Raw genomic sequence first — 20485 nt, 5'->3', positions numbered from 1 at the left:
AAGACCGTCCACCTAAGTTGGGATGTGTGGTCTGTGGGATCCTCAAAGGCAAAGAGAAACTGGGAGTCAGAGTGCAGGAGAATACAGAAGAAGGCATCCTTGAGGTCCAGAACAGTGAACCATTCTGCTTCCTCTGGTATTTGAGAGAGCAGGGTATAGGGGTTGGGTACAACTGGATATAGAGGAATTACTGCCTCCTTAGATGAGTCTAAGATCTTGCACTAGTCTCCACTGACTGTTTAGTTTTATACTCCTAGAATTGGGGTGTTGCAGAGACTGCTGCATTTCCTTACTAAGCCTTCAGCTTTTAAATGTTTAACAATAGCCTGTAATCCTTTATGAGCTTCAGGCCTTAAGGGATATTGCCTTTGATAAGGAAAAGTGGTGGGATCTTTTAGCCTGATTTTGACTAGGCAGGCATGTTTTACCCTTCCAAATTGTTCTTCCAATGCCCAGACTTCAGGGTTGATTCCCTCCTCAAGTAGGGGACAACAAATGGGTAACTTGTTCCCCATATTCATGTAGATAATAGCTCCAGCCTTGGCTAATATAGCCCTCCCTAATAAGGGTGTGGGACTTTCAGGCATCACAAGAAAGGCATGTGAAGAGAGCAAAGTCTCCCAATTACAACTGAGGAGGTGGGAGAAATACCTGGTTACAGGCTGTCCCAGGATTCCTCAGATGGTAATGAATCTTGAGGACAGTCGTCTGGGACAGGAGATTAGAACTGAAAAGGCCATGCCAGTGTCCAGGAGGAAGTCAATTTCCCAGCCCTCAATGGTTAAACATACCTGGGGCTCAGTGAGGGTGATGACATGACCCGGCACTTGCCCTGGGCACCCTCAGTCCTGTTGTTGGATCATCTGGTTGGGGGCTTCTGGCCCAGAGAACCATTGCACTCTGGGGCAGTGCACCTTCCAGTAATTGCCTCGGCATAGCGGAAGTGGACAAGGGGGCGGCTTGTTTCTCATTGGATAATCTTTTTTAAAGTGTCATTGTAAACCACACTGATAACAAGCCCTGCTGGGTGATTCCTGCTCCATTTTCTGTCCTCTCTGAACCACCAAGATTTGTTTATCTGAGGACCATGACTAAGGCTGCAGCCTTTCTCTGATCTCGCTTTTCCTTTTGGGCCTGTTCCTCTTGGTCCCTGTTACAGAACAGAGGTTGCCAGGTTTAATAATACCTCCAGATTTTGTTCAGGGCCCAGGGCTTGCTTTTGGAGCTTTCTCCTGATATCTGCGGCTGATTGGGTAATAAACTTATCTTTTAGCATCAGTTGACCCTCTAGTGAGTCGGCTGACATGGGAGCATATTTTCTTAAGGCCTCCAGTAGCCACTCGAGGAAGGCAGAAGGATTTTCTTCCTTTCCCTGAGTTATGGTGGACATCACTGAATAATTTATGGGCTTTTTGCTAATTCTCCTTAGTCCTTCTAGAACACAGGTCAACAAATGTTTACGACTCCAGTCCCCATGATCTGAGTTGAGGTCCCATTGGGGATCCATACTGGGGACGGCTTGCTGACCAGCAGGAAATTCATCCCTTTCTTCGGCTGTCATTCTATCATTTACTTGGCTAAGATACCAGGTATCTCCAAACTCTCGGCCTGCTGCTAAAGCCACATTCTTTTCATTAAAGGCCAGAGTTTGATCTAACAATAGCATGACATCTCTCCAAGTGAGATAGAAGGTTTGCCCTAGACCCTGTAGGACATCTATGTACCTATCAGGATCATCTAAAAACTTTCCCAGGTCTGCCTTGATCTGCTTTAAATCAGAGAGGGAGAAGGGGACATGTATCCAGGTTGGGCCAAATTCCCCTCCCCTACAGCTTGAAGGGGACATAACCAATAGCCCAGGGATTTTGTGGTCCTTTGGAGATTTNTCTTTGCTTGCTTCCTTCTGGGTTGGGGAGATTGGAGGAGGCCTATTGATAGGAAGGGGAGCTATAGGGAGGCTAAGATATGGGGGTAAGCTGAGAGGTCCTCCTGTGGGATGTAAATTGCAAACTTTGCATAATTGTGTATTCTCCTTCAATGAAAAGAAAACTTGGACATAAGGTATTTTACTCCATTTGCCTTCCCTCTTACAGAAAAGGTCAAGCTGCAGGATAGTATCGTAATTTATACTTCCCTCAGGTGGCCATTTTTCCCCATCACAGAGAGAATATCAGGGCCAAGCCATCGTGCAGAAAAAAATGAGCCGCCTCTTTTTCAGGGTTTATGGGTCAAATTAGTCCCAATAGCTTAGAATGCATTTCAAGGGTGAGCCTGTTGATGCCTGAGTGTTTCCCATCTGAAAGGCAAAACCACCTGTGGTTTTGGTTTGTTTGTTTCTCTCCCTGCCCAAGAACCCGCAACAGTCCCTGGACCCTGCTTATCAGAGTAGTTGCACTCGCTGATGCAGTAGCAGAAACACCTCTTTCCCAAGAACCCACAATGGTGCCTAGACCCTGCTGATCAAAATAGTTGTGCTCACCAACACAGCAGTGGAAACACCTCTTGCCCAAGAACCTGCAACGGTCCCTGGATCCTGCTGATTGGAATAGTTGCGCTCACCGACATAGCAGCACAAACACTAGTTTTCCTCCTAGACGACGAGGAGGACTGAGGAAGGTTGGATTTAGTGGCCCTTACCAATGCATTCTCAAATACATGCACCCTTGCCTGTCCTCCTAGACCACAAAGAAGACCGAGAAAAATCGGATTTAATGGCCCTTACCGATGCATTCTTGAAAATCTGTTAGAGTCCTAAGCATTCTCCTGTTAGTAATGGGACTTTACCCATGTCCTATAAAGATGCTATGCCCCAAAAATGAAGCAGAGGGCCATACCCTGAGGGAGGGAAGGGATCTCTAGAGTTGAAAGAGTGATGCCTTTTGTCCTCACTTACATGAATAGGAAGGATACAATTTCTGATGCTCCCCATGTCCTAGCTTCAGGAATAGCTTTTGTTAGGCCTGCTTGTCTGAGGAGAGATCCTAAAATTCCAGGTAGTCCCCCCTATAATGGAACTTTGGGCAAAAATTATGTATTTCTGATTGGTGAGCCTGGGTGCCTGAAGAAGGGAATAGAGTCCTAAAGTTTATACTAGAAATCATTCTTATAGGAGAAACTAGAAAAGCACCAGAGACAGGGAGTTGTTTTTAGAAACGTGACTAGCCTTGGTGAAGAGAGGCGGGAGGAAGTTTGTCTGACAGACATTAGGACCCAGAAAGCAAGGGTCAGGATAGATAGGATAGATGGGCGAGTCTTGCTTGGGCGACGTGACTTTGAGAGTTCCACTCATGGCTGCAGGGTCAACCAACTTGTTGTTGGGACCCTGAAGCTGAATGGCTTTTCTCTCTGTTGACCCTCAGCTCAGCCCAGAAGTACAGGAAAAGCAGAAGCTGGTTCCTGGCAAACCAAAGCTCCCAGCTCCAAAGAGTCGGGGGCTGTTAGAGAGCCCCTTCCCAGAAAGCCTGACACCCGTGTCTTTAATCCTGCAGTCATGCTAGTCACTTTTAACTGGCCAACAGATGCCCGGTATTTAGCCCCTGAATTCTAAGGAAAAACAGGACAGAATAGCAAGCAAAAGGGGTCCGATGGTACTCACCACTTGGTGATTGTCCCTTTGTGGTCACCAAAATGTATCCGGAATTGGTTCCTTCTTGTGGGTTCTTGGTCTCGCTGACTTCAAGAATGAAGCCACGGACCCTTGCGGTGAGTGTTACAGCTCTTAAAGATGGTGTGTCCAGAGTATGTCCCTTCAGATGTTCAGATGTGTCCAGAGTTTCTTCCTTCCGGTGGGTACATGGTCTCGCTGACTTCAGGAGTGAAGCCACAGACCTTCACAGTGAGTGTTACAGCTCTTAAAGGGGGTGTGTCCAGAGTTGTTTGTTCCTCCTGGTGGGTTCATGGTCTTGCTGACTTCAGGAATAAAGCTGTAGACCCTCGTGGTGAGTGTTACAGCTCATAAAGGTAGTGGGGACCCAAAGAGTGAGCAGCAGCAAGATTTATTGTGAAGAGCGAAAGAACAAAACTTCCACAGCATGGTAGGGGACCTGAGTGGGTTGCCACTGCTGGCTTGGGTGACCAGCTTTTATTCCCTTATTTAGTCCCACCCACGTCCTGCTGATTGGTCCATTTTATAGAGCACTGATTGGTCCATTTTACTGAGTGCTGATTGGTCCATTTTACAGAGTGCTGATTGGTGCATTTACAATCCTTTAGCTAGACACAGCATGGCTGATTGGTGCGTTTACAAATTTACAAACCTTTAGCTAGACACAGAGTGCTGGCTGGTGCGTTTTTACAGAGTGCTGATTGGTGCATTTACAAACCTTTAGCTAGAAACAGAGTACTGATTGGTGTGTTTACAATCCTCTAGCTAGACAGAAAAGTTCTCCAAGTCCCCACTCGACCCAGGAAGTCCAGCTGGCTTCACCTCTAGTGACAGAAGGCACATCTTCACATGGCAACAGGAGAGACAAGAGTGGCAGAGTGAAGGGGCAACAGCCTCTTATAAAACCATTAGATCTCATGAGAACTCACTCACTATCATGAGAACAGCATGGGGGAACTGCCCCCATGATCCAATCACCTCTACCTGGTTCCTTCCTCAACACCTGGGGGTTATGGGGATTATAAATCAAGATGAGATCTGGGTAGGGACACAAAGCCTAACCACATCAGTTTTGGTTTTTTTGTTTGTTTGTTTTTTTGTTTGTTTGTTTTTGAGACAGAGTCTTGTTCTGTCACCCAGGCTGGAGTGCAGTGGCACCATTTCGGCTCACTGTGACCACCACCTCCTGGGTTCAAGTGATTCTCCTGCCTCAGCCTCCCAAGTAGCTGGGATTACAGGCACTTGCCACCACACCTAGCTAATTTTGTATTTTTAGTAAAGAGGGGGTTCCATGACCATGTTAGCCAGGCTGGTCTCAATCTCCTGACCTCAAGTGATCTGCCCACTTTGGCCTCCCAAAGTGCTGGGATTACAGGCATGAGCCTCTGCACCCAGCCAATATCAGTTTAAAACCCCTAATTTCTTCTTTGACCCTTGAATGTTTGTTCCCCTTATAAGAGGCACACAGTTTGCATTTGGTCGTGTTCAGGTTTCTCCACATATATAACAGGTGATCATCTAAATAGACTTCTTGGGCATGAAGTTCCTCCAGTATCCATCTTGTGTTTTTTTTTCTGTGTATTTCTCCAACTGTGTAGAATCCTATGACTTTATTTACTCATTTTCTGTCATTTTTTGAAAAAGTGGTTGCTTCCTTGTCTTTTGTTCTAGAATTCCTAGGGCCCATGGATTGGAAACTAACAGTGACGTAAGGAGTTGTCATACTTGAACTTACAGTTTAAAAGCATGTAAATCAAATTTTTTGCCAGTATGTTATACATCTCAAAAATTCAGGCTGAGTGAAGTGGCTCACACCTGTAATCCCAGCACTTTGGAATGCCGAGGTGGATGGATCGCCAGAGTTAGGAGTTCGAGACCAGCCTGGGCAACATGGCAAAACCCTGTCTCCACCAAAAAATACAAAAAAAATTATCCAGCTGTGGTGGCATGTGCCTGTGGTCCCAGCTACTCAGGAGGCTGAAGTGGGAGGATTCATTGAGCCTGGGAGGTAGAGGTTGCAGTTAGCCAAGACTGTGCCATTGCACTCCAACCTGGGTGACAGAGTGAGACCTGATCTCATACACACACAAAATCCATTTATGTGTGTTTTGATTGTGGACAATAAATAGTCAGAATTAAAGGTAAAGTGTTTATATGGTGTCCTCTGAAATGGAGCTAAGAAACAGAACTAACAGTTGAACAAAAATTTAGAAAGGCCAAGGAATTGGAACAATTCTTGTGGAAACAGAAGAACAATAGCTAAAACTGATATAAATCTAATAGAGCTTACAAAACGGCCCAGCTGGATGTGAGGGTTGTACAGCAACCAAGATGTCCTTTACTAGGAGAATGGACAAATATACTTGGTATATCCAGATGATGGATTATTATTCAGTGCTAAGCAGAAATGAGATATCAAGCCATGTAAAAGACATGGAAGACTGTAAGGGAGGCCGAGGTGGGAGGATCACCTGAGGTCAGGAATTCGAGACCAGCCTGGCTAACATGGTGAAACCCTGTCTCTACAAAAAATACAAAAATTAGCTGGGTGTAGTGGTGGGCACCTGTAATCCCAGCTACTCAGGAGGCTGAGACAGGAGAATCGCTTGAACTGGGGAGGCAGAGGTTGTAGTGAGCCGAGATTGCACCACTGCACTCCAGCCTGAGCGATAGAGTGAGACTCTATCTCAAAAAAAAAAAAAAGGAAGAAACTTAAATGCATATTACTAAGGGATGGAAACTAATCTGAAAATGCTACAAACTTTATGATTCCAATATATAACATTCTGGAAAAGGCAAAACTATGGAGAGAGCAAAAAGATCCGTGGCTGCCAGGGATTAGAGGGCAGAGAGGTTGGATAGGCCGAGAACAGAGGACTTTTAGGGCAGTGAAACTCTTCTGTCTCATACTATAATGGTGGATACATGCCATTATACATTTGTCTAAGTCCATAGGATGTACAAGACTAAGAAAGGTCCCTAATGTAAACTATGGACTCTGCGTGGTAATGATGTATCAATGTAGGTTCATCAGTTGTTGGGGAATGCTAGTAATGGGGGAGACTATGCATGTGTGGGGGAACTCTTCCACTACAATGTAAATATATGTAACACTACTGAACTGTATGCTTAATAATGAATAACATGATAAAGTTTATGATATGTGTTTTTTACCTCAATAAAAAAGAAAAATTTATAAGATAACCAATAGTTAGATCACAAATCACTTTTGTATTTTGACCTAGAAAATATCCACCATCTCTTCACAAAATTGAAAACATCTGAATTAATTTTTAATAATTTTGAGCACCATCCATATGCAGTAACACAATCAAGACAAAGGATATTTCCAAAGTAATTTGCCAATGACTTATAATTTGGATCCAGTTAAACATTCAAAATGAAAAATAGTAAAGGAAATGAAGACTGATCCTAAGTTACACTGGTGATATGGGCCAAAAGCTCACTTGTAAGTCAGCCATTTAGCAGTCAGTTTTCTCATTTGGTTAGGCCCCCAAATCAGATCATAGAGTCTCTTAACTTCACTTTTACCTAGTGAAAGTTCTCTGCATCCTCTTTTAAAAAAAGGAGGAGGGGAAGCAGAAGAGGAGAAGGAGGTGGAGGAGGGAGGAGGAAGGAGAAAGAAGGAAGAAGGAGAGAAAACGAAGAGACTTTTCATGAAGGGTATCCTAAGAAATGAAAAACAACAATCTGCAAACTGGGAGATGATATTTGCAACACATTTAACTAAGAAAGAATTATAGAAGTAAGAATATATAAAGAATTTCTGCAAAGCAATATGAAAAAGACAACTTAATAACAAAAAGGAAAAAACACACAAATGAGCATATCACAGAAAAGGAAACAAGTGGAATGAATATGTGAAGAGATGATGGAGTTTACAAGCAATCAGGGAAATACAAATCAGGAATGAACAATGATATCATTTCCAGATACTTAATTGGCAAAATTAATTCTGACGACACAAAATGTTGAAGAAAGTGTAGATCAACAAGATTTCTTATATATTGCTGCTGGGAGAGTAAATTATTACAACTATTCTGGAAAGCAATTTGCCATTATTATTATTATCTTGTGAATGTGAATATTTGCATATCCTGTGTCCCACCAATTTCACTTTTCAGCAAGGGAAATACATATATCCAGAGACATTTTAAAATGTTTGTCATGGGTACTGCTAGTAATAAGATCAAATTACTAAAATTAATCCAGATGTCTATGAATAGGAAAATGAATAAGTAAATTACATCTTATTCACCGAATGAACTTTTATATGGAAATGAAAAAGCAAATGAACTGAGCTGTATGCAACATGTATGAATTTAAGTACATAATGTTGAGGAGAAGTAAGTTATAGAAGACAATATATGGTATGGATAGCCCTTTTACAAAGAGCAAAATAAGTAAAATTAAACAATATGTTATTTAAACATATGCGCTAAAAATAATTTAAATACCAAGCGAGTGAGAAAACACAAAATTCAAGATATTGGATATGTAACAGGAAAGGTAGAGGGATAGGAATGGGGAGAAACAGGAAGATGTAAATTACTAGCAATATGCTGATTCATAGGTTTTCAGTTCACACAGTTCATTGTATTATTAAATAATATAAGGAAAAATACAAATGAGCCATGTATAGACAAATAATTTAAAATATTTAGGGAAAAAATGCAATGAGATGTCATTTTTCATTCAGATCATAAGTAAAATTAAAATAAAGTTTTGGTCATATCAAGTATTGGTGAGGTTTGGAGAAACAGATACTCTCATACACTGCTGGTGGGACTATAATCTGGTTCAGCAAAACTGAAGAGCACTTGGGTAGTCTCTATTAAAATTGTAGAAATGTGGCTAGATTCAGTGGCTCATGCCTGTGATACCAGCACTTCGGGAGGCCAAGCCCGGGAGCTTGAGACCAGCCTGGGCAACATGGCAAAAACCCATCTCTACAAAAAAGCACAAAAATTAGCCAGGCATGGTGGCATACACAGATAGTCCCAGCTACTTGGGAGGCGGAGGTGAAAAGATCACTTGAGCTGGGAAGGTAGAAATGGCAGTGAGCCAAGATCATGCCACTGCACTGCAGCCTGGGTGACAGAGACCTGTCTTATATATATGCATAGCATCTGACTCAGCAACTCAATTTTTCAGTATTTCCTTTAAAGATAACACTGTGACATTAGTACAGATAGGCAGATAAATGATAGTTCACTGCATAAATGATTGTTCAGTACTATTCACAACACTGAAAATTTGGGTACAACTTTTAAATGTTCATTAGTAGAAAAGTAGACTATCTCAAGTATGATATATCCATAAGTTGGAGATTATGGGACAGTGTAGAAGAATGTGCTGATCCACATGAGCTAACATAAAAAGACCTGAGACATAGGGTTGCGTGACAAATGTAACTTACAGAACAGGTACAGTATGATACAAGTTCGAACCTACTGTTCAAGGTGCCCTTCCTTAGACACCCTAACTACCTCCCTGCTCACCAGTAATGTTTGCAGGGCCCAAAGCAAGAATGAAAACTGAGGTCCACATACCGTATGTTTCGGCTCGTGGATTGTATTATGCCAGCAATGAGTGCTGCATCCTGAGTAACAGAAGCACCTATGTGTATTCAGTACGTTTCCTGTGTGTGTTTGTAATATTCAGGCCCAGTAAGCAAGCAGTCCAGGGCAAAGGTACTTCCTGTCCAAGTCTAAAAGCCTTTCTCTACTCCCCACCATAAAAATGAAATCAGTACTGTACATATTTTATTGGTATCTGCATACATATGAATGTAAATGCTTAGAATTTTCAAACTGAAAAACTGGTTACCTCTGGGAAGAGATAGAGGAGACTAGGATTATATCAGATGAGGTATAAAAGGAGAATTATTTGGATGGTGGTCTCAGACTCTTCAGCCATATTTATAAAGTTGGAAATGCAAGAAAAGCCTATTTTCTTGTATAACTTGTTATTAAAATTAATTTTAAAATCCAAACAACAGAAATCTTCATGTGAATGAGTCTTAGGCTATTAAAAGAGGTAGCAAGTGAGAATCATTAATACATAATTGATCTGTTTTATCCTCAAACAACTCTTACCTAAAGATGAGGAAATAGAGAAACTAAGATGCTACAGTAATAAACTAATATAACTGTACAGTGAGATAAGTGATTTGAGGATCTACGAAGGTACCAGGACACATCCCTTGCAAATGACAAGGGCTCTTCCATGCAAACTATGTCTGCATATATATTTGCCAGATACCTAGAACATGAAGTATTATGTCAATATGGCATAAACCCCTCCCCAGATCCAAATGCACCCAGCACTCCATTCTTTTATGAACACGGAATTATTTGGGAGATCATAGGAATAACTTTGTTGTTTTATACAATCACTATGCATATTGTGTAGACCTGGTACTCTGACACAGACACCTTCATACACACTCTAGGACGGAAATAGAAGGTAGACAAAGTAGATAAGGAGTCTGCATACGAGAGTGTGTGTGTGTGTGTGTGTGTGTGATGAATGTAGGCATATGGAAAAGATCATGCCACATGGCTATTCTCATGTAGGCTGATAGGTAATTGCCAACTGTTGCATGGCAGCTCTTTAATGAGGTATTATCTCTTTATTCCTTTAGATATGGCTTTCAGTCGATGGCGGCAGCACCTTTCAATTAGTAGCTGACTTTCATGATGATATCATAAAGAAGACTTTTCATAGTTTTTATACATCAGCTATTACTTTTGTTTCTCAACATGGAAAGGTTTACTTGACAAAGGCAGGTAAGAAATTTGCTTTCACTGGTGTAAGCATTACATGTGGCCCAGGATTAGAAGATATATGAAAAATCTGCCGTATTAATTAACTAATCCTAAGATCTCAAAACTATTAGGGGTGATGGATTTGTAGGATCTATAGAAGTAGTATCCTATGGATAGCCCTAAAGAAAGGCAACACTAGGTCACCATGCTATGTTCTCATTTACCATTTCAGAAATATTTTACTGTCCCAAAAGCCAAATAATAACAGCTGCCACTTGTCAAGCTACAATTGTGCTCAGCATGTTACAAATATCGTCTCATTCGATATTCACAACAACCTTGCTGAAGTACGTAATGTTAGCTTACTTCTGCTGATTACACTGATACAACTGACACACAACTAGTAATGGTGGAGTTGTGTGAATGATACACTGCTGTCATCGCTTTCATTTGGCAATCTTGTGCTTTCATTGATCAAGTCTATATAGTTCCTATCAGTGTTTGCATAGCAAAAGAAGTAGCTAATTTTTAAGTATAATTGTACTTCTTAACTAACAAATACTGATTTTACATATTCATGGGGTACAAAGTACTATTTTGATACATATAATGTAGAGTGATCAGATCAGGGTAATTAGCATATCTGTCATCTCAAACATTTATCATTTCTTTGTATTGGGAATGTTCAATATTCTCTTCCTAGCCATTTGAAACTATATAACATATTAGTGTTAACTATGCCATCCTCCAGTGGTATAGAACACTAAAATTTATTCTTCCTATCTGGCTGTAATTCTGAACCCTTTAGCAAATCTCAAAACAGTTAATATTGATTGACCTTAATGACAGTTGCCCACTCCTTTCCAACTCAGTCTAGGTCCTAGCCTAGGACCCTAGAGTGATAAAGGGACATGATTCTCAATTTACTTCTATATGTTCGTGACCTGCATTTTCGTTTTATTTTGTCATTCTATTATTGAGTCTTTGAGATCTTGTTTTGTTGAATTTAGTTTATTAATATTTTTTGAGCAGAATATGAAAGTAAATTTACCACTTCTCTTGGGATATGCTTTGTCTCAACTTGATTCTTTTTATCTTTACATGCTGTTAGTTTCTTCCTTCTCTTCCCTTCCTTTTTTAAAAAAAATTTATTCTTAATTTTTGTGGGTACATAGTAGGTGTATAAATTTATGGGATACATTAGATATTTTGATACAGGCATACACTGTGCAATAATCATATCAGGGTAAATGGGGTATCCATCACATTAAGAATTTATCCTTTCTTTGTGTTACAAACATTCAAATTATATTCTTCCAGTTATTTTAAAATGTACAATAAATTATTATTAACTGTAGTCACTCTGTTGTGCTGTCAAATACTAGATCTTATTCGTTCTATGTGATGATATTTTTGAACCCATTAACCATCGCCATTCTCCCCCTACATAATGCCCCACTACCCTTCCCAGCCTCTGGTAACCATTATTCTACTCTCTATGTCTGTGAGTTCAATTTTTAAAATATTTGGTTCCCTCAAATAAGTGAGAACATGCAAACTCTGTCTTTCTGTCCCTGGCATATTTTACTTAACATAATGTCCTCCAGTTCCAATCATGTTGTTGCAAATGACAGGATCTCATTCTTTTTTATGGCTGAATAGTAGTACTCCATTGTGTATATGTACCATATTTTCTTTATTCATTAATCTGTTGATGGACACTTAGGCTGCTTCCAAAGCTTCACTATTGTGAATAGTGCTACAATAAACATGGGAGTGTAGCTATCTCTTTAATATACTGATCTTTTTTGGGGGGGTATATCCTAGCAATGGGGTTGCTGGATCATATGGTAGCTCTATTTTTAGTTTTCTGAGGAACCTCCAAATTATCCTTCATAGTACTAATGTACTCTCCATTGTACTAATTTATACTCCCACCAACAGTGTACAATCTCCACATCCTCACCAGCATTCATTATTGCCTGTCTTTTCGATAAAAGCTCTTTTAACTGGGATGAGATGATAATCTCATTGTAGTTTTGATTTGTATTTCTCTGATGGTCAGTGATATTGAGCACCTTTTCATACGCCTGTTTCCCATTTGTATGTCATCTTTTGAGAAATGTCTATTCAGATTTTTTGCCCATTTTAAAATCAGATTGTAAGTTTTTTCCTATTGAGTTGTTTGAGCTTTTTATATATTCTAGTTATTAATTCCTTGTCAGATGAGTAGTTTGTAAATATTTTCTCCTGTTCTGTGGATTGTCTCTTCACTTTGTTGATTGTTTCTTTTGCTGTGTAGAAGCTCTTTAACTTGATGTGATTCCATTTGTCCGTTTTTGCTTTGGTTGCCTGTGTTTGTGGGATACAAGAAATCTTTGCCTAGATTAATGTCCTGGATAGTTTCCTCAAAGTTTTCTTTTAGTCATTTTATGGTTTTTAGATTTAAGTCTTTAATCCATTTTGATTTGATTTTTGTGTGTGGAGAACAAGGTCTAGTTTCATTCTTCTGCACATGGATATCTTCTGCATATGGATATGGATGGCCTAATATATATTCTATTTATTTCAGAATGATCTATGTGCTGAGGAGAAGAGCATGCGTTCTGCAGCCATTGGTTGAAATGTTCTGTAAATATCTATTAGGTCCATGTAGTCTACAGTGCAGATTAAGTCCAATGTTTCTTATTTGATTTTCTGTCTGGATGACCTGTCCAGACAGAAAATCATGTCCAAAGGTGAACATGGGTTGTTGAAATCTCCAACAGTTATGGTATTGGGATCTGTTTCTCTCCTTAGCTCTAATAATATTTACTTTCTGTATCTGAGTGCTCCAGCATTGGGTGTATATATATTTATAATTTTTATTTTCTCGCTGAATTGACCCCTTTATCATTATGTAATGACCTTCTTTGTCTCTTTCTATAGTTTTTGTCTTGAAATCTATTTTGTCTGATATAAGTATAGCGACTTCTGCTCTTTTTTGGTTTCCACTTGTATGAAATATATTTTTCCATCTCTTTATTTTCAGTCTATGTGTGTCTTTATAGGTGAAGTGTGTTTCTTGTAGGCAACAGATCACTGGGACTTTAAAAAAAAAAAATCCATTCAGGCACTCTATGTCTTTTGATTGGAGAGTTTAGTCCATTTACATTAAATGTTGTTATTGATAAGTAAGAACTTACTCCTGACATTTAGTTAATTTTTTTCTGGTTGTTCTGTGGTCTTCCCTTCCTTCTCTCTTTCCTTTCTATCTTCCTTTTAGTGAAGGCAATTTTCTCTGGTAGCATGTTTTAATTTCTGTCTTCAAGCTCACTGATTTTTTATTCCACTTGATCAATTCTATTAATTTCTTGCTTTTATTTTTTGTATATCTGTTGTATGTTTTTAAATTCTAGGTTGCTGTAATATCTTATAACCCATTATTTTAAACTGACATGTCTTGAAAAGTTGTTGTAGTTATTATATTTGATCAGTGTGTCTTTTAGTTTTTCTACTCAAGATATGAGTTTACACACCATAATTAACATGTTATAATATTCTGTGTGTTTCTGTGTACTTACTATGACCAGTGAGTTTTGTACCTTCAGATTATTTCTTATTGCTCATTAATATCTTTTTATTTATGCTTGAAGTATTCCCTTTAGCATTTCTTATATGGCAGGTCTGGTGTTGATGAAATCCCTCAGGTTTCTTTTTTTATCTGGGAAAGTGTTTCTTTTCATGTTTGAAAGATATTTTGCCAGATATACCATTCTAGGATAAAAGTTTTAAAAAACATATGTCATGCCACTCTCTCCTGGCCTGTAAGGTTTCCACTGAAAAGCCTGCTGCCAGATGTGTTGGGGCTCCTTTGTATGTTATTGTTTCTTTTCTCTTGCTGCTTTTAGGATCCTTTCTTTATCCTTGAACTTTGGGAGTTTCATTATTAAATGCCTTGAGGTAATCTTCTTTGGCTTAAATCTGTTTGGTGTTCTGTTACCTTCTTCTACTTGAATATTGGTGTCTTTCTCTAAGTTTGGGAAGTTCTCTGTCATTACTCCTTTGAATAAATGTTCAATCCCTATCTCTTTTTCTATCTCCTCTTTAAGGCCAATAACTCTTAGATTTGCCCTTTTGAGGCTGTTTTCTGGATTTTACAAGCATGCTTCATTCCTTTTTATTCTTTTTTCTTTCATCTCCTCTAATTGTGCATTTTTAACTGGGCTGTCTTCAAACTCATTAATTCTTTATTCTGCTTCATCAATTCTGCTGTTAAGAGACTCTGATAATTCTTCAGTATGTCAATTACGTTTTTCAGCTTCAGAATTCTGCTTAATTCTTATTGTTTCAATCTCTTTGTTATATTTATCTGACAGGCTGGATTCCTTCTCTGTATTATCTTGAATTTCCTTGAGTTTTCTCAAAACAGCTATTTTGAATTCTCTGTCTGAAAGGTCACATATCTCTGTCTCTCCAAGATTGGTCTCTCGTGCCTTATTTTGTTCCTTTGGTGAGGTCATGTTCTCCTGGATGATCTTGATGCTTCTGGACATTGATTGGTGTCTGGGGATTAAAGAGTGTGGTATTTATTGTAATCTTCACAGTCTGGGCTTGTTCATACCTGTCCTTCTTGGGAAAGCTTTCCAAGTATTCAAAGGGACTTGAGTGTTGTGATCTAAGTCTTTGCTCACTGTAGCTGAATCTGCATTAGGAGGTACCTCAAGCCCAGTAATGCTTTGGCTATTGCCAACTTGTAGAAGTACTGCCTTGGTGGTCTTGTGTAAGATCCAGGAGAACTCCCTATATTACCAAGAAGAGACTTTTGTTATCTTACCTTACTTTCCACCAAACAAATAGTGTCTCTTTCTCTGTGCTAAGCTGCCTGGAGCTAGGGCAGGGGTGATGCAAGCACCCCTGTAGCCACCACCACTAGGACTGCACTGGGTCAAACCCAAAGCCAGCACAGCACTGGGTCTTGCCCAAGGCCCACAGTGCCCACTGCCTGGCTACTACCTATGTTTACTCTAGGCCCAAGAGCTTTATAGTCATCAGGTGATGAGTCCAGCCAGGGTTATGATCTTCGCTTCAGGGCAGTGAGTTGCCCCCAGCCCCAGCTAGGTCCAGAGATGCCATCTGGGAGCCAAGGAAGTTGAGACCCTTAGAGTCTATGTGGTATTCTATTCTACTGTGGCTAAGCTGGTATCCAAGCTGCAAGACAAAGTCTTTCCCACTCTTCCCTCCTTCATCCTGAAGCAGAGCAGTCTCTCTCCATGGCCACCACCCATGGCAATTACCTCCTGGCTACCGCCACTATTCACTCAAGGTCCAAGGACTCTTCAGTCAGCTTCTGGTGAATGCTGCCAGTCCTGGGTTTCTCCTTTCAGGGCAGTGGCCACACTCTGGCCCAGGGCAGGTTTAGAAATACCACCCAAGAGCCAAGTACTGGAACCAGAGACCCCAGGAACCCACTTCATGCATTGTCCACTGTGGCCAAGCTGGTACCCAAGCTGATTTCTGGTTCTTATAAAGGTGCTTTCTTGTGTTCATCATTGTTCAATTTGATGTTCTGCAGGGATGGATAATCATTGGAGGCTCTATTCAGCCATCTTGCTCTGCCTCCTCTCTATAATCCCTCCCTTTCTAATCTTCCCTACTCCCCTCCTCTACTCACCCACCTCCTTCTTTATCCCTTTTCCTTCCTTCTTCTTCTATTCCTCCCACTCTTCCTGTTTCCATCAAGTTCATCATTAAAGATGCAGCACTGGTCAGATCTTCTATTTGCTCTAACATAGTATAAGTGAATTATTCTTGAGACCCAACTGCTTCACCTCATTTAGATAGGACTTGGACCCATTTTCTCAACTCAGTGAAGTGCCTTGGAAAGTGGTAAACCTGGTTTCACTCATGAGGGTTTGATTTTTCCCTTTACTTTTCCTTTTGATATCTTCTCATCCACTGTCACCTTCTTATATGGTTTGGCTGTGTCCTCACCCAAATCTCAACTTGAATTGTGTCTCCCAGAATTCCCACATGTTGTGGGAGGGACCCAGGGGGAGGTAATCGAATCATGGGGGCTGGTTTTTCCTGCACTATTCTCATGATAGTGAATAAATCTCACTAAATCTGATGGGTTTATAAGGGGTTTCCGCTTTTGCTTCTTCCTCATTTCTCTCTTGCTGCAACCATGTAAGAAGTGCCTTTCACCCTCTGTCATGATTATGAGACCTTCCCCAGCTATGCGGAATTGTAAGTCTAATTAAATGTCTTTCTTTTGTAAATTGCCCAGTCTGAGCATGTCTTCATCAGCAGCATGAAAAGGGACCAGTATACCTTCTTACTTGTTAGGAGAGTATTACCGAGAGTCTTCAGGATTTTGTTGATTTACCTTCCTTCTCTCAATGTTGCCTCAACAATGAACTATTATAGATTATTGGGTAAGTTTTGAGATTGAGGTAGACTTGGAAATATCTTATTAGGTCTAACAGGAATCAGAAAAACACTCTCACCAAGACAAGACAGAGGCTGTGTTTGTTTTTAACACACAGCATTTTTTATTGTCCAGTTTAAAACCAGTTTCTTCTGATCTTCAGTCTCTGATATGATTTTAAATGACAAATTTCTGAAGGTTTCTGACATAACTTCAAAAAGCATGGTTTTGTAGGCCTCAATATTTTGTCCTTGATGTTCACCAGCAAAAGCAGTTTTACAGATATAAAATCTCCTCTATTGGTCCTTCCTTGTTTGAGGATAAAGAGTGACTACAAAATCCTGATTCTATTTCTCCAGATCTTCACCACTCAGTTTATTTATTCTCTATTCTGTCAATAAAGCTTTTGTTTAACTTATGTTAGTATCAGGATTAATCCTTGTGGTTCATATGTCTGAATCGTGTGTTGAGACAGCAGCTGTGTCAACCTAAGATTCTGGTGATCACGCATCATATGATTGTGAAATAAATGAAAGTAATCGTGAATATTGTTAGGAGCACAATGTGGAACATTTCCAGTATTCCAGAAAGCTCCCTCTTGCCTCTTGCCATATTTTTTTTTTTTTTTTTTTTTGAGACAGAGTCTTGCTCTGTTGCCCAGACTGGGGTGCAGTGGCATGATCTCAGCTCACTGCAACCTCCACCTCCCGAGTTCAAGTGATTCTCCTGCCTCAGCCTCCCAAGTAGCTGGGATTACAGGTACCCAGGCTGGTCTCAAACTCCTGACCTCAAGTGATCTGCCCACGTAGGCCTCCCAAAATGTTGGGATTACAGGCATGAGCCACTGCGCCCAGCCTAATGGTATTTCATTGAAGATTTAGTTTGCATGAGAATAATGTTAAGCACATTTTAATGTGTTCATTTTTATATCCTTTTTTGCAAATTCTTTTCAAGTCTTTTTTGAATAAAATTTTGATTTGAGTTACTTGCTGATTTCCATGAGATTTTAATGTATTATGGGTATGATTTTTTGTTAGAAATATGACTTGGAAATATCTTCTTGTAATTAGTGGCTTGTCTTATTTACCTTATTCATGGTATCTTTTGAACAAAATTATTAATTTTGAAAGCTCAATTGATCAATCTTTACTTTTATGGTTAGCACTTTTTACTTCTTGTTTTCTATTTAAGAATTCTTTGCCTATCCCAAAGCTATGAAGATATTCTCCTGTTTTCATCTGGAAATTGATTGTTTTAGATTTCATATACAGATCAAATGTAAAATCTCTAATTTTGTATATGTTATGAAGTGAGGTTCATTTTTTTCCCGTATGACTACCAGAGCCTCTACTCTGGCCTTGAATTGAATATTCATCTTAAGCTTTTCTTTTTGCTTTTGTAAGCCCTCCAATATATCCATAAAAGTCACGCCACCCCCAATCTTTGTAAAAACCATGGTTGTCATTGTAATCACCTGTAGCTACTCCACTGGACCACCTCAAGCCTTGCCCTCCACAGACACTGCATCCCACACTCACCACAGAGATAATTTGAGTAATTGTGAAGCCCTTGCTTGCTATGGTTTGCCAGGCATAAGTGGTCATCTGTTCACTCAGTAAGTATGTAAGCAGCTCAGTCCCAGAATTCCACCTCTATATTCTATGCCCTAGGGACATTGTAAGTAAAAACACTATATCAGTTTTGGACTACGCAGAAAACATAATTCCACTCAGGTGTTTTACCTGAAGAAGCTTTATAAGGAGACTATTTGCAGAGGGCAGACATGGTTAAAGGGAGCAACGGTGATATTAAAATATCCAGAGACTAGCAATGGAAGAAAGATGTTACAGTCTCTTTGCTTAGAGGGATAAGATAGATAGATGGCATTACTAAAGCCCAGTCAAAGCTGGAATGGAGTAGGGACCACTCTTTAAGAGGTGTAGTCTAGGAAGCTCACAGCCACCACAGAACCACACCACCAAAGCAAGAAGAAAGAGGGTGAAAACTACCTTAACTTCTGTTTCCTTCCCCTTTCTTAACTCCTGCTGCTGCATTTCATTTGCCAAGCCCAATCAGGAGTCAACTGGAAACAGCACAAAGATTGCAATTCATAGAAATCCGTCTTCCATTGCACCAAACAGGAAGGAGAAAGTCTGAGAGTGGATCTGGAGGAATGGCCAAATAAAGAATAAACAGTGCATTTTGTGAAATAAAAACCAAAATAGACCTAGGAAGATAATGTTGGAAACAGTAAAAATAACACCTAAGAAAACTAAATTGTCAATACAAATTATAAAATATTTAAAATTATAAATATAAACTACAGAAGCATACCCAGATGTAAAATGAACAAATAAGTGGAGAAAATCTAAAATAATAAATATAGATGCTAAGGATTCAGAAACTGCAAAATTGTAGGAATTTCTAGTGATGAACAAAAATTGTGGCTGTATGTTTCTCTCTTTTATCTACAGTTCCTGGCATAGTATAGCCCTCTGATAGAAATGGGTGGGTGGATGGATGGATGGATGGATAAATACAAAAAATAGAAAGAACAAAGGAAACCAAAATCAATAATGACATTAATTTTTTGAACTAAAAGCAAAACAAACCAATACTAAAAGCAGAAACACTCTTCTGAATTATTTGAAATGGAAAATGTAAATCAATTTTAAAGAAACAAAAATCAAGCCAGCCTTGGATTCTTCTGCTGCAACTGTGCCTGTTGCATATTCTAATATAGAACCTCCAAAAAAATTAGTTTCACGTAAGAATTTGGAACCAACTCAACTCATTATTCATATTCATATTCATTTTCTAAAAGAGAATGTAGAATTCTTCTACAACAAATCATGGTGATTCCTTCCGTGACACTGGCTTTACTGATAAACGTAGGTCCTATTGCTTTGTTTTATTATCTGCACCCACAATAACTTTGTTTGAAAGCATTTTAAGCAGCAATAAAACTCAACGTGTATTGCACCAATGATCTAGGAAGCTCAATTAAAGTGATGACAGTATAAATAACTGAGACAAAGTACATGCATGGGTAGGCAATTGACCACTATGGTTTGAGTGCCCTCTGGCTGACAATGATTGTAAGACACATCAATTATAAGACGTGTCTCAATTCCCAAGCTGTTAACATGTGAAACAAGCATTTCTTGCCATATTTATCCACAAAATATGGCATATTGAACCTTAGCAATTACATCAGCAAAGTTTTGCTACTGAAAAGCTCACGGGAGCATAAGAAAAAACCTGACTACATGTGATTCAGAGGAAATAATTATGAATATTATTGACACAAAAAATAAAAATACAGTTGGAGACTTTCAGAACTGCATGATAAAATAATCAAGAATTTAAAAGACAAGAGGAATAACAAAAAGTTAAAACCAAAAAGCCAAAGTTTTGCCATCCCTAAAAGGCAATCCAAAATACTATCTGTTTATCTGAGTATAACTTTACATGGAGTTAGGAATTTTTTGGAATTCTTTATTGTGATCATTCACGGAATTTTTAAAAATGTGCATGCTGACGGGTGTCTGTAATCCCAGCTACTTGGGAGGCTGAAGCAGGAGAACCACTTGAACCCGGGAGGCGGAGGTTATAGTGAGCCAAGTTCATGCCACTGCACTCCAGCCTGGGTGACAAACAAGACTCTGTCTCAAAAAAAAA

At 39.5% G+C, this 20485-nt stretch overlaps 1 protein-coding gene across 3 annotated transcripts in view; it reads left to right on the top strand.

Moving 5' to 3' along the window:
* Positions 1-20485, top strand: part of CATSPERB (catsper channel auxiliary subunit beta) — a 196331-nt gene that overhangs the window by 106998 nt on the left and 68848 nt on the right. For all 3 annotated transcript variants that reach the window (XM_017857906.1, XM_017857907.1, XM_017857908.1), the window contains one exon: positions 10272-10416. In XM_017857906.1, the coding sequence (XP_017713395.1) occupies positions 10272-10416 (145 nt within the window). The remainder of the gene's footprint in view (positions 1-10271; positions 10417-20485) is intronic.

This window comes from Rhinopithecus bieti, unplaced genomic scaffold (genome assembly GCF_001698545.2).
Source record: "Rhinopithecus bieti isolate Rb0 unplaced genomic scaffold, ASM169854v2 scaffold_41913, whole genome shotgun sequence".
In the NCBI taxonomy this organism is placed as follows: domain Eukaryota; kingdom Metazoa; phylum Chordata; class Mammalia; order Primates; family Cercopithecidae; genus Rhinopithecus; species Rhinopithecus bieti.
This window is presented reverse-complemented; position numbering and strand designations above follow the sequence as displayed.